General features: G+C 44.4%; 1 protein-coding gene across 1 annotated transcript in view; it reads right to left on the reverse strand.

The window, feature by feature from the left end:
* Positions 1 to 8,762, reverse strand: part of SNX30 (sorting nexin family member 30) — a 53,486-nt gene extending 44,724 nt beyond the window's left edge. Inside the window, exon 1 of the mRNA XM_020791098.3 lies at positions 8,451 to 8,762. Within this exon, the coding sequence (XP_020646757.2) occupies positions 8,451 to 8,630 (180 nt within the window). The 5' untranslated portion in view covers positions 8,631 to 8,762. The remainder of the gene's footprint in view (positions 1 to 8,450) is intronic.
* Between the last annotated feature and the right edge of the window lie 5,790 nt (positions 8,763 to 14,552).

The following is a 14,552-nucleotide window of genomic DNA, read 5'->3' on the forward strand; positions in this document are numbered from 1 at the left end:
GTGTGTGAGGAACTGAGTGTAGCTTAAGAATAAAATACGTCCTCTAATTACACAGCGGGTAAATGCTCAGACAGGGACCTACAGGAGGCAGATTGAACTACTGTCTTCCCACAGTACGACCAGTCATTATTTTTTAGTTTACCTCCACTAGCACTTATTGTCTCAATCATCCACACAGAAACTCCATGTAGAAAGAACAAAAAGGTTTCAGTTTACTTACAGTTCTCCATATACAAAATACAAGCATCATATTCGGTAGAACAATATACAGTGGTGCCTCGCTTAACGATTACCTCGTTAAATGGCAAATCCGCTTGACAATGAGGTTTTTGCGATCGCTATAGCGATTGCAAAATGATGTTTTAATGGGAGAAAAAATCGCTTCACGATGATCGGTTTCCTGCTTCAGGAACCGATTATTCGCTTAATGATGGTTTAAAAACAGCTGATCGGCGGCTCTCACAATGGGGGAGAGACCTCAGACAGAGCTGAATGAGGACTAAGTATGCTTAACGACCATGGCATCATGACCTTCAGGCAGGTGGAAAGCAGAAGTATGCCAAGGAAGAGGTAAAGGTACAAGTTATTTAGATCGTAGGCTGGCACTCTGAAAAAAGCAATTCTGCACAGCAAACTTTAATTGCAGGACATACTTCAGATTCAAACTTCTTAAGATTTTTGGAATGCTGACAATCTATGCTAGATTCCAGCTGAAAAACCTCACAATCTTACAAGCCATCTCTGTAACTGGTCAGTGTAAAGATCTCATTCTTCATTCAATTGTCTACTATGCTAGTTTGTGCTTGTCACATGAAAAGGAGGCCCAATCTGCCTGCTCAACACTTCTGCAAACTTCCGCTTCCCTATATGAAAGAAAAGGAGGGGGGTGCCTTTTATTTAAAGGGAATGAACACAGAAGATGTTGGTGGAGATTTTTAATTCGTTTACCCTCTATGTAACTCCTTTAGCAGCTGATTTCTCCTCACTTCTGCTAGCTATTAATAAAGATTAGCAAAAGGGTAAACCCTTGAGTTCAGTGGGAAAGGAACGTCTGTGTGCATAAGCATTCATTTCATAAGAGGCCACCACTACGGACCTTAGCCAGCAATATGCCACTTCTCATTAATGGCAATGGCTGCTGAATATACACAGAACTTGCAGCAGCCACATCAGTTCTGGGTGAGGGACTGGTATCTCCTGTAAATGGAAGACAGGTACAAACGGAAAGAGGGACAACAGATTCAGCAAACCAGCTTCTGTGCTACGTTAAGCATCTAAATACATTCAGTGCCAAAAAACACAAAATGGCTTATAGCTTCTTCCCTCTCTTTCCCAATGATTTTGATTACATATACCGATAAGCTGCTTTGTGCCCTATGTGACACATGTCCATTCTGAATACTAGAGATGGGAAACATTACCTTTTCAGGAATGAAACTCTCATGATACCCCACCGCACACAGAGTATTTTAGGAGCTGTCATTCAAACAAACAAAATAATTAGCTTTTCTCATTTTTGCTGGGTACTTTGCCTTCTCTGTATGACAGCTGTTTGCTTACTAAATTACATAAGTGATCACTGTGGGTAGATTTTCTCTGCAATATGGCCCACTTTTTCAAAGAAAGTGCAAGCAATGTGATTTGGAGAGGGAATCAACACTGTCTGGATGTCCTTCTATTAATAGAAAGAGAATTGTATTGTATTGTGCTGCAGTGATAGAGCCTTACGTTTCCATATAATCCTCCATGGCCATTGGCAAGTTTGATGGTCATTTAACACAAGGCAGAGGCTGCATTCATAATGCTTAGAATACCCAGTTGAGTTTTGTTTTTGTGGGTTTTTTCCCCCTTTTAGGGAGCAAGAAAAACATCTGTCAACAAAGAGAGATGGCCTTCACTAAACCTCCTTCTGTGCCACTGTTTAACTTCAGGCGTTCTGTTGATAGATGCGGTTATGAAAATGGAAGGCTGGGCGTCAGCTCCATCCCTATGGAACTGCTCAGGCAGACTGCCATACTTGGCCCGCTCAACGGCAGTGAGCACCAACACTCCTTTCCCACCCAGCAAGTACCTGCGCATCTCCAGAGGAAGCCCGTCCTTTCAGCAGCAGCAGCAGCTACCCCCTCTTCCTCTCTACATAGAAGGAAAAACAGGGGAGTTCTCCTTTTTTTTCTGCAAAAATTTGATACACAGAACAATAGCTACCCAGTTTTTCCTCGCAAGCAGGGTTTTTGCAGAAAGCCCAAACTGTGTCTCATTGCCACTTCCAGAAAAAAAAAAACTACAAACAGAAATCAGAAGTCACTCCTCTTTTCTTCCTCAGAAAACTCAGAGAAGAAAGAAGACTCTTTTCTTCCTAGAAAATTCCTTCTGAGCACATTTTTGCTAGAAGCCTCTCAGAGAAGCTTTTCCATCCCCATTCCCACCAGCCTGCCTGCCAACTGCCCTCTTTCACAGGGGAAAAAACTCCTTACCATAATAATAATAATAATAATAATAATAATAATAATAATAATAATAATAATAATAATAATAATAATAATAATAATAATAATAATAATAATAATAATAATAATAATAATGTGGCATCAAGTCAATTCTGACTTATGGCAACCCTTGGGGGGGGGGGGTTCCATTTAGAGAATACCCAAAAGTGGTTTACCAGTTCCCTCTTCCGGGGTCTATAAGAGGACATGGCCATAGAAGATGTCTAAGAGATGCAGCAGGGCAATTGCAACACCAGCACTTAGACAAGGTGCTCAAAACATTCCTAAAGGTGGCACTGGGGTGTCCAATATATGCTATACAGTGGTGCACCGCATGACGACGATAATCCGTCCCGTGAAAATCGCTGTTTAGAGAAATTGTCATCATGCGAAAACCCTTTCCCCATAGGAATGCACTGAAACCCGTTTTAATGCATTCCAATGGGGAAAATACCTCATCGTCCAGCAAAGATCGCCCATAGGAAAGCCATTTTGCGAGCACCGATCAGTTGTAAAAATGGCTGCCCTGAGAAGCATGGGTCCAGAAAACACAGGGCAGCCATTTTGCGTAGCCAAAAAAATCGTCATCTTGCGAACAAATGGTTCACGAAGCATGGACCTGATCGACGTCCAACAAAAATCCCTCATAGGAATGGCTGTTTTGCGAATCGCTGTAGCAATTGCAAAAAGTCAGCGTTCTGCGGATTCGTCATTTAGTGGGGTCGTCGTTTAGCGAGGTACCACTGTACATAATTTTTTGCTGGATAAGTCATAGCTAAGAGCCATAGTTGCTTGAAGTATAACATGGGGTGTTACATTCCATGGTCACCACTCATCTCACCGTGAACAGAAGACTAAGAGCACTTCACATCCCTTTGTTTAGAAGGGTAAGGTGGCACAACAGTTTATCTCAGGTCATCTAAACAAACATACAAGCATATCTGTATACACACAACACATAGTACCCATTGTTATTTCTGCCTTCTCTTGCATGTATTTCAGATCAATGTTTCCCTGCCGTAATTTTCTCAGGACTTATTTTGCCAAGTTGCTTAACTGAAAGCGCTTGAGTATCTTCTCTCTTCCATGGAAAGTTTGATGCCAGGTCACTCTGCCCTGCAGTATACGATTACTAGAGGTTTCCTAGTGGCAACACAGCTGCATCTGCCCATGTTGTTACTTGAAATGGGCACTTGACTGTCAAACATCCTCAGGAAGGGGGGGGGGAGATGGATCGCTAAATACTGTTCCCTGGGACTCCCACCAGACACCTTTACCTCACAATGTTTTGCAGCTGAGAGTTTTTAGGCAAACCTCACATCCAGATGAATTGTAACATTTATTTCGGCCCTTTACCAAGTTCTCTGTCTTTTTCACCAAACAACAAACATGTACAAAGTTCTGTTTCTGCAATCAATTAAACAGTGGGCCCTAACAGTTCAGCAGAAACCAGAAATTTACCGATGTGCACACACACACACACACACACACACATACAGAGTGGCATTTAGTCAGACGGTTGTCCTAGCAACAGCCGCAGACTTCAGGAGAGCCTAGAAAGACTGAAATTAGAAACAGCAACTTCCAAGATTTCCAACACTTTAAATCAAGAGGAAAACTTTGTGACTCAGAATTCAAATTTTCTTGGATACTGTGCTTCAGCTACAGAGGGCAGAGAATTTCCCTGCAAAGATATGAAAGACCACTCTGCTTTTCTAGGCATGTCAGCAGGGAATCAAGTCAAACATCAGAGCCCGAATCCTACTCCCCCATTCTGCATGCACAGAGTTCCTCAGTATTCATGGTGGGCTTTTTCAGAGCGTGTGCAAGAAAATTCCGGACACCTCGTTACACAAACATAGGCACCACTGAAAACAACACAAGTGATCTCTGGCTTATGGGACAGGCAGGCCAAGGAATGTCCGAAGTCCTTGTGTGGGTCTGTGTGTTCTGCCTGCAGTGAACAGGATACTGGCTAAGGGAGGAAGAAGGGGGGTGGGAAAGGGGGAACAAGGCCTACCTTGGAGTGGCCTTTCCTAGAGGACAATTCTGCAAGGTTTCCAGTGGCACAGAAAACTATGTGAGGCTACTAATCGTAAATATTGATCCCCAAAAACTGGAAGTAGAAGATATGTTTTTCTGAGCAAGTCACATGTATGATCCCAACAGTGTACAAAGGACACCACTAAAGCTTCACCAGCCAGTTTCTTTCCCAGCATGTGAAACTATTATGTACTAGTTAGAGGTTTGCTATCCCAATGCTTTGCCAAGTCAGCTGGAATCAGAGTAAAAGAGGTCAGCCCTAGATGCTATAGTGCAAGGATTCACCTCCAGTCGGCACAAATATTAACATCCAAATCGCAAAGTGCACTGAAACCACAAAAAGCAGAAACCATCTACTCCACGGCTGCTTCTCAGCTGGTAAGGGCCACAAACACGGGGGCAGAGCTGTGTTACACGAAGCAGCACTGGTGTGCAGCAGCGTTCTTCTGCCCTTAGTCATTTTGAAAGGAGTGATGAAAAGAAACCCAGATTCAAATCCAGTAATTCCAGGAAGAAGGCCTTGTATGCCAGGACAACAGCTCTCCTAGCTGCCCCCATGCAACTCAACTTGATTATGTTTCGTCCAGACAGAAGAAAATAGCACTTAATTCAACCAGGGCTTAACTCAGAACATCTGTCCATATCAATTCTCAACCTTGGAATAGGTAATACCAGTGTACTTCTGAATATGTGTGAAGTACGTTTTTTCTACGAAACTGCAAAACTATCTCGCAAACATTGGCCGAATGCAGGCAGGCTTCAGTTCAAGACCCTCCCTCAACTGAAGTGACAGTTCCGCTACCCTCAGGGCTTAAGAGAAGAGAGGGGTACCTTGAATATTATTTCATAAGCCTACAGCTGGTACATCCATACTACAATGATTAATGTTCGGAGCGGCAGACTGTACATGGCTCCTTCACTTCTGATGCAAGGAGGAGCCACACCAAAAATTCTCCCCATCCAATCTTGAGTTTCTGACATTAATATTTTTTATTCATTTATTTGATTTATATCCCGCACATCTGGTCTGGTCGACCACTCACATGAAAAGAACAAGTGTGACAACAAATTCCCACGCAACTAACATAATACTGGGGGAAGAACAGCTGCGGCTAAAAAGAGTACCCACTGCTCCCATCAATGGCTTCTAGAATATGTCAATACGAAGATATAGGGATTATCCATCACACAAGAGTCCCTAGGAAGGTAAGCCAGTGTCAAAAAGGTTTACCTGAAAGCTGGCTGTATAGCTCAGTGAGTTAGGTATCTGGCTGAAGAGCCAGAGGTTGGAAGAACGATTCCCCACAGTGCCTCCTGCGAGTAGAGTCAGCCTATGTGGCCTTGGGCAAGCTTGCGCGATCCCAGGATGTCCCCAGAAGAAGAGAATGGTAAGCCTCTTCTTACTTCCTGTTTAGAAAACCCTAAGTCACTTGATGGCACACGATTATTATTATTACGAAGCCTGTGATCAAAAGTGGCAAAGCCAGACTGAAACACCCAATTTATCTGTCATGGCAGGGATGGGCTGTAAAGAATGGAGACCTGCTTGTTCATGGATTTGGTGGGCATGGCTGATACCACCTGGGAAGCCAATTACATTAAGCTGTACCACACAGATCTGCAGCTTGAGTGGAAAGCCCCTGGTGTTTCATGACTACACTACCTTGACACTGATGTTAATCACAACCAGATGAAGGGGTTTTCAGGTGATTCTCATACAGCAAAGAACAGCTGGGAAGAGTTACTACTACCAGAATCTCCCAGCCAGCATGGCCACTAGCTTCCAAAAAAAAAAAAAAAAAAAAAGGTAACTCTTCCATGTCCTGAACAAGTTATCATTGACACAAGTTGGAATTACTCTTCCCCAGTTTATTTATTAACATCCCTTTAGGTTCTAAAGAAAGACACAAAACAGAACTTACCCCTGTGCTCTGTCTCACCACCAATACTGAAGCCAAGCTTCTCAAACAAGTTGTGGAACTTTCCCTGCCTTATAATTTATCGTCTCCTTCAACAGCACCACCTGAAAAGCTCTGTGCTGCTTCCAGGGGCTTTCACCTGGAGCTTTATGGCAGCACTGGTGAATCTTCAGCCTTCCAGGCATTTTGACCTACACTTCCTAGCCATCCTGCCCCGCAAAAACAAGAGTAATGGATTGTGGGCACTGTTGTTCAAAACATTTGGAGGACCAACATTTCCCCATCCCTGATTTTCAAGCTAGGCCGTATTTTGTATTTCACTGTCTTATGTTGGCTGGGTTCTTTTGAACTGGTAGTGTGCAAGTGGCATTGTGGTTTTAACAATTTGTTATATCCAAAGTTGTGTACTATTAAGTTGCTCTGAAAAGACTTCAGTCTTGGGAAGCTGTTTTAGAAGTATTTGTAATAAATCTACACAACAGGATATTTCCCCCTTACCATTCACAGGCGAGCAGAGCAGCCAGCTGCAATGACATTAGGAACCAGAAGCCAAGGGAAGTTATGGGAGAGGATGGAGCCGCTTCTTCATGCAAACTTCGAGCCTAAACTATTGTCATGTTTGTAACCCAGAAAACAGTCTTATAAAACTCCTCCCGTTACACACTTGTCATAAGTACACTTGCTTAGGGAAAAGCTCACCAATACCCAAATGAGTGTTGCTGACAAAGCTTCTCACTCCATAGTAGTTTGTCAGCTAGGTCTAAGCTAGGGCGAGAACTATGCTGGAGATTCAAAAAGTCGGCAGGGAGGTCCAGGCCAACTACAATTTGAGCTGCGAAACCAGTTTCTAGGACCGGCACGAAATCATCTGTCAGAGTATTCCATGATACTTCCAAAAATCATTCTTGCACATTCCTGTCTTGGAGGTGAGAGAAGTCAACATAGATGCCACGAAACAAGGGCGCACTAAGAGGTAAGGGATACACTTCCCCTAAACTGTCCTAAAGAACAACGGTTTTATGGCAGCAATATTGGATTGTGTGTATTTTTTAAGCCTCTTATTGTAAGCTGCCTTGCAAAAGCTTGCTTTGAAAGGCAAAACAGGAATAAACCAATGAAGAAAACCAATACCATATCATCCTCAGAGTCATGTGCAGACAACCAATTCACACAAAGTGGTGTGAAAGGGGGGGGGGAAGCCTGGCATAAAGCCAAAGATTGCTTCACCAAGCAGAAAGCTTGCTTGCAATACAGCGAACAGCATCTGGGAGAGTCCGGCAAGGTTGCCAGCGAAGAACAGCCGCGCTCTGTGCCAGGGTCTTCCATGCACGGAGGTCCCAGGAGTCGTGTGTTTCCCACAACACACGTAAAAGCTCTGCTTCAGCGTCACGGGGCCTGCACTTTAGGAGGCCAGCTGTCATTTAGGAAAAGAAAAAGCACGTTCCTGCCCTGAGGAGTAACTCGTAGCGTAAAGTGAACAACGCTGAGAGAGGGGGGGCAAGAGAGGAGGGCTATCCTGCCTAGGAGGCCAAGTTAAGCAATATTTAAAGAGGAAGTGCAACCACAAAGATAACCGTGTCGGGCGATGGTTTTAAAAATAATAACAAAAATTAAAAGGTATAGGTCCACCGCCAGGTCTCTCTGCAGACCGCGCCCCCCCCCCGCCTTTGGCGAAGAGCTCTGGAGCGCTCAGAAGCTTGCTCACTTTCGATTTTTTTTTAATTGCCGAGTTCTGCCTATGGAAATTATTATTCTTCTTGCTCCCCGACCCCGCCGTGTTGCAGCACCTCTGCACTCACACGACCAGGCGCAGCTGCAACCGGAAAACCATCCCCGCGGCTCCCCGGAGGAAACCATCCTCAGAACTTAGCACCTTCGGGGCCTGCTTGCCTGCCTGTCCTTCGCCACAAAAAGAGGCTCCTCCCGTTCCCGCCGCCACCCCGCCCGCCCCTCCCTCCCTCCCTTGCAGGCCCTCCAGGGAGCCCCGCTTGCCCTGACTTACCATGTCGGCGATGCTGCGAGGCAGCTGGAAGTCCGGGCTGGGCGTCAGCTCCGCGCCCGCCTCCTCGCTGCTGGAGGCGGCCAACGGGTGCGGCATGTCCCGCAGAGACTTGGGTCCCGAGGAAGGCAGCGCCTTGGGAGTCCCCGCCCCGCCGCCGCCGCCCCCGGCTGCAGAAGACATCGCGGAGGCGGAGCAGCAGCGGGCGAGGCGCCCCCCGGCCGAAATGCCGAGCCGGAGGCCGCACGGGACCGGCCGCCGCTGGGTCTCTTCTCCTCTCGGCCCGGTCGAGGAGGCGGGGCAGCCGCGGAAAGCGCGCCCTCCCGCTTTGGCGGGGGCTCTTCAACGCCGAGAGCCACCGCCACCTGCCTTCCAGAGGGAGGAAAGCCGCGGCAGATGCAATTTCACCCGGAGAGAGAGAGAGAGACGAGGCGCGCAGGCTCCTCCCTCCTCCTCCTCCTCCTCCCCTTCTTTTTCCTCCTCCGCCGAAAGCGGGGAGCCGTGGGTGGGCGGGACCTGCCGCTCGCTCGCTGTCTCGGCCTTTTTTCCACAAGCGTTCCTGTTTTCTTGCGGTCTTCCTTTTATTTTGAATTTTGGGCCGCGACGGAAGACGCTGCTTTTATAATCTCTCTTTTTTTTTGTCACACAAAAGGTCTCTCTCTCTTTCTCTCACGCCCCCATACCTCATTTGCTAGAAGCAGCCCCTATTTTCAATTGCGAAAACAGGGACGATGTTGCTCCTGAGGAAACACACACATCTTTGCTGAAGGTCTGCTACAGCCCTGAGCTGAGGATGCGGATTTCAGAAGTATGCTGGGTTCACATTTGCGGAAAGGGGCCATTGCCTGCCTCTTTTAGGGCTCCTGGCCCATAGAAAGAAGGCAGGCATGTGCGCCCACAGCTTCACGGGTGTGGCAGATGAACACCCTTTCAGCTGAAGGCTTGAGGGTCTGGATGGGGACCAGCCCTTGAGCCTTGCTCCTCCCTTCTGCCAAATACTTTTGGATATTCATATGTGCTGCCAAATTGTCTGACTTACAGAGACCTTATGAATGTGCGATCTCCAAAATGCACAGGTCTCAACAGCCCTGCTAGGGGCTTGTAAATTCAAGCTTGTGGATCCTTTAGGAAGTCAGTCGATCTCATACAGTATTTGGTCTTCCTCTTTTCCTGCTGCCTCACACCTTTCTCAGCATTAACACCTGTTCCAGAAAATCCTGTCTTCTCACAGCCTCAGTTTCATCATTTTTGCCTCCAGGGATACTTTCGGAGAACACATTAAATTTATTTATTTATGTATTTACAAATAAATGAGAACAAACACCGTTAACTGTGTTTTTTCCTCTTAAAAGCAATCAAAACTCATGCATCTGGTGTGTCAGTAAAAGCTGCTCCAAGAAGCCTCTCTCACCATGTGAGAGTAACACTACTGGAGTACAGTAACACTATGAAGGAGGACATGTACAGTCTTGGAAACCAGGGCCTTAAATCCAGTCATTCAATGCCTCTGAAACAGACCTCTTGACTTCACAGAACTTAGCTAAGAGGGTTGTCAGATTAACATATAGCTTGCTATTTGGCTCTCTTTTGTTGTGGTTTGGTCTGCCCTGTTTTCTGGGGACCATGTATGTTTTCAGTCAGTGTGATCCATCTTGCCGCTTTTACAATCTACCCTACTTTTTTCTGGCACAGCATTGGGTCTGCAGTTTATTTTGTGCAATTTGTAAAGCTCCTAATTATCCATCCAGCTAGTTAATTCAAACCCAGATAGAACTGTGAGTGATGTTACCTGAGGTGCAGCTAGTCGTCCTGAGGTTAGACTACTGTAACATCCTCTATGCGGGGCTGCCCATGAAGCTGCTATGGAAACTTCAGCAGGTCCAGAATATGGAGACCAGATTACTGAGTGAAGTAAATAAATACCATCATATCTCCCCTGTTCTGGCCATCTTGCACTGGTTACCTGTTCATTTCCGTGCCAGCTTCAAGGTGATGATGTGACGTACGAGGCCCTAAAAGGTTTAGGACCTCAATACCTGGTAGAACGCCTTCTTCCAGTGAGATCTCCCCAACCTACTCAATCTTCCCAGGCCAGGCAGTTGAGAACTTTGAGAAGGGCCTGGAAAGAGAAGACCAGAAACTGGGCCTTCTCAGTGGTTGCTCCTCACCTTTGGCATAAACTCCTGTCTAAACCTTCACTGGGAATGTTTAAGAGATCTTTGAAAACATGGCTGTTTAAACAGGCTTTCCTGGATATCACATGGATAGAGTGCAGTGGAGCTTTCACTGCTCATGTTATCTGCTCCACCACATTATCTTTATAAATTGTTATCTTTCTCTTAGGTTAAGTTGATTGATATGTTTAATTTGACTTATTGTGTTGTTTTTTATTATTTATTTATCTATTTGTTTGTTTGTTTAATTTATATGCCGCCCACTCTAGAACTGCCTAGAGTGGCCTTGGTAGCCAGATGGGTAGTATAGAAATTGAATGAATGAATGAATGAATGAATGAATGAATGAATGAATGAATGAATGAATGAATGAATGAATGAATAATATGACATATTCAGTAGGATGTAACATTAAAGGAGGGGATCAAGAAAAACCCGCCTATATTTTTTATCTTTTTAAAATACTTTCCTAGCTGATGCAGCACGAGTCTAATCCATTGGAGATGTCTTTTGGTATAAAATGTATAGTATGTCTACCATGCTAGGTTGATGCATTGCTGTAGCGCAATGTCATTTACTTTATTTAACAAAAAGCAAGGAAGTCACTGTGACCTGTGGAATCACAGCTGCAAAAAAATAAAAAGGCAGGGCTGGGATGAGGGTGAACAAGCTGGAGCGATCAGAAGAGCTGTTGGGAGCCTTCTCATGGGAGAAGAAACATCTCCCTGCTTAACTGTGAGATAAAACAGATTGTACCAAAACTAAGAACCTTTAAACTTTTAAAGCATCAACTGGATCACTCCAACTTGTTCCATCTGGTTGTGCCCTCAGGTTCCCATATATTCATTGGGTCTACTCTAGTTGGGCAGAACAGCTGGATTTAGGCCCATATACAACATAATGTTATTGGGTAGGCTGGTACACATATCCATCATCATTCTTAGCAGGAAACCAATATCTTTGGTAGATCTTAAGAGAATGCCCTTCCCAGCAATGTGTTCTTTTTGTACACATGCAACGATCAAGTCCATCACTCATTACTTTGACAGCTGGTTCAGTATTTAAGTGCATACAGGCCAGTGGTAGCAAGTCAAAGGATCTCACATCTGCTTCAGTGGCCCTTGGTGCCATCAAATTCCCTCTATACAAAAAAAGAAAGAAAGAAAGGCGAATTGTACTCCTCAGAAGCCTCAAGGAGCAGTGTTTAAACTTTTAAACAGTTTACAGAGCGTGCCCCTGTCAGTATTTATAAATATTTATTTAAAATATTTTTTACTTCACTTTTCTCCTTAAAAGAACCCAAGGGGGCTTACATCATTAATACATGTATTGTACATCAATTGTTTTTTTTTTTTTTAAAAAAACTAAACGTGAGCTATCTGTTGGAGTGGGGGTGAGGTCAAGGCAGTCCCTGGAAGATCTTGCAGGCAGAAAATTGATCTCTTGGTCTACTGAGGTTTCTCACCTCATCCATACACATGTACAGTACAGGTTTTCACCTATTCTTACTAGTCATATCTGTGTATATGTGTGTTTGTGCACACACGTCTCTGCACATTTACTCCATCAAAACAAAGGAATATCCAACCTGCTTCTTATGTACTGGTAAAGCACAGGAGCCATATTTCGCTCCCCCAACACACACACATAGTGAAATCTGCATTAACTGTGATTCATTTCTCATTGTGAGCAGAGTCCCTAACATAACTGTGTGCGTGTGTTTGCGTGTTTCTTTATCTGTTTTTCGGCTTACTAATCTTTTCTGTCTCTTGTTTGCCTCCAATTATCCCTTCTAGGGCTTGGCTGTGATACACATCATCCTTATGTTCACATTTGACACTAAATACACCAGAGAAAAAGCCTGTGCTTGCTTGATTCCAAATCCGAAGAGACTAGGAGCCATGTATTCTGAGATGTGCAAGCAGATTGACATCTCACTGAAGTGACTGAGAAGGCTTTGAGAAAGCTGCAAGAGGGTTGCCAAGATCTTACTGGCAATGCTACGTATGATCAGATTACTAATATGTTGCTAGAACAGCCTCTACTTACCAGATTCTACTTGGGCTTCACTCATATCTTACTATGTTTCTGCTCGACTCCCAGTAGGTTTCATCCTTGCTTCACTCTCAAGCAACCCTAATTCGACCCAGGCTTCATCCCCATCAACAGCCTAAGTCGAAGTTCTGCCTGTCTTGACTTTTCCACTCACTCCATAAAAGGACACATCATTTTTTTAAAAATAAATCAAAATTGACAACTTTACATAGCTCCAGAAATAGACTCGTCAGAATTCTCTTGAGCCTGCTGTGCGCTGACAGTGGGATGGCACAGTGTTGTATTAGCACATGGAAATTTGCATATTCATTAGGCACAGGTTGCAATGCCTTGGCAAGTGATTCTTTTCGTACCCTGAGAAAACTTCTCTGGCCTTACAATGTTGGTTTGTGAAATGATTGCATTGAAACGTTCTATCGAACTTTGCAAAATTAGACATGCCTTTTCAGTTATAACTGGAAGTAGCACTAGCCACAATACCCAGCTGCTCAGTCCTGAAACATTCCGCACCCCCCCTCAAAAAAAGAAGGGTGTGGGTGTGTGAGCCTTTGCTTTCAAGCAGAAAGAAGTATTTATAATTACTGTATGCCCCCAAAGCACGGTGACTCCAATTGCTAATCTTCCCCTTTCTCTCCTATCTGAACTTCACTCCTAAGTAACTTGACTTAGCCACCACACTCCTGTATAGTGCATCACTAATAGACTGTGTTGAATTTAAACATGGGCTTTGAGGATGTCTGCATTTCTGAATAATAGACTTGAAACACAGTTCTCTCCAAAGTTACACAGTCTTTACCAGCACAGTTCATTTGTGGGGAAGGAAGTCTTGTGTTTTGTGAGTTCTATTCTCAGGAGCCAGATTTTCTTTTCTTTTTGGAGAATTAAATTTATTGGGTTTTTTTTTCCCTGGAGTGCAACGTAAGGGACAAGAAGGCAGCATCAAGGTACCCATATTTTGAGAGGGCACAGGGAGGGTTAATCTGTGGTCTGAATTTTCTTGCTTTTGGAGGTACAGCCTTAACTATATTTTTTGCTTTAAACCTCTTTCTTTCCTCTTTTGGGAGATACCTGTGGTTTGAAATACTGTATATGGCTGAAGCTACAACATTGCAATAAACTGGGGACTGTGCTGTTGCTGAGATTTAGCTGCAAAGAGGTTCTTGCAACACATGCCCAGATTGCAGCATTTTTTTTCTTCTAATCTGGCATCTTGATAAACAATATGTTGATAAACATGGTGGCCTTAAAAGGGAGATACTGTGGTGTGGGTGGGTGTGCATGCTGTCACCATGGGGGTATCAGGGACTGGGTGTGACATCTTATGCTGGGAATGTCATGCCCTGCTCCCATCCCCATTTTTTATTTTTTTAAGATGTTTGTGCTCATGTCCAAACATTCAGTCACCATGTGTGACAACCCCAGACCTACTGGGATATGCCACACTCTAATTAAGCTGCCACCAACCATCCCCATAAGGAGTCACACAGACCAGGAATGGATTTTTAACAAACAAAGGAATAAGGTTTATTTAAATAACAAACAGGGTAAATAAAATGGTCAAGTAAATAAAATACTGTAACGTGGCTTAGTCTCAATCGTACATACAACAGTTTGGTTCACACAGAACACTCATACAGTAAAGCACAGACCCTGAACTTATCAGTTCTGGCTAACCATAAAGAAACCTGAACCTATCAGGTAGGTACTGACTGACACACAGTTGTACCCTGTCTGACACACAGACTCCCACACCAGCTTCTTCTTCTCAGCTCTCCTCACAAGCTCCACATATATATACAGTACAGCCCCTCCTCCTGATGTCCCGCCTTCCACTCCCCATAGGATGGAACTTTCCCTCCAAACCCATGACAGACAG

The sequence above is a fragment of the Pogona vitticeps genome, chromosome 2 (genome assembly GCF_051106095.1).
Source record: "Pogona vitticeps strain Pit_001003342236 chromosome 2, PviZW2.1, whole genome shotgun sequence".
NCBI lineage: Eukaryota > Metazoa > Chordata > Lepidosauria > Squamata > Agamidae > Pogona > Pogona vitticeps.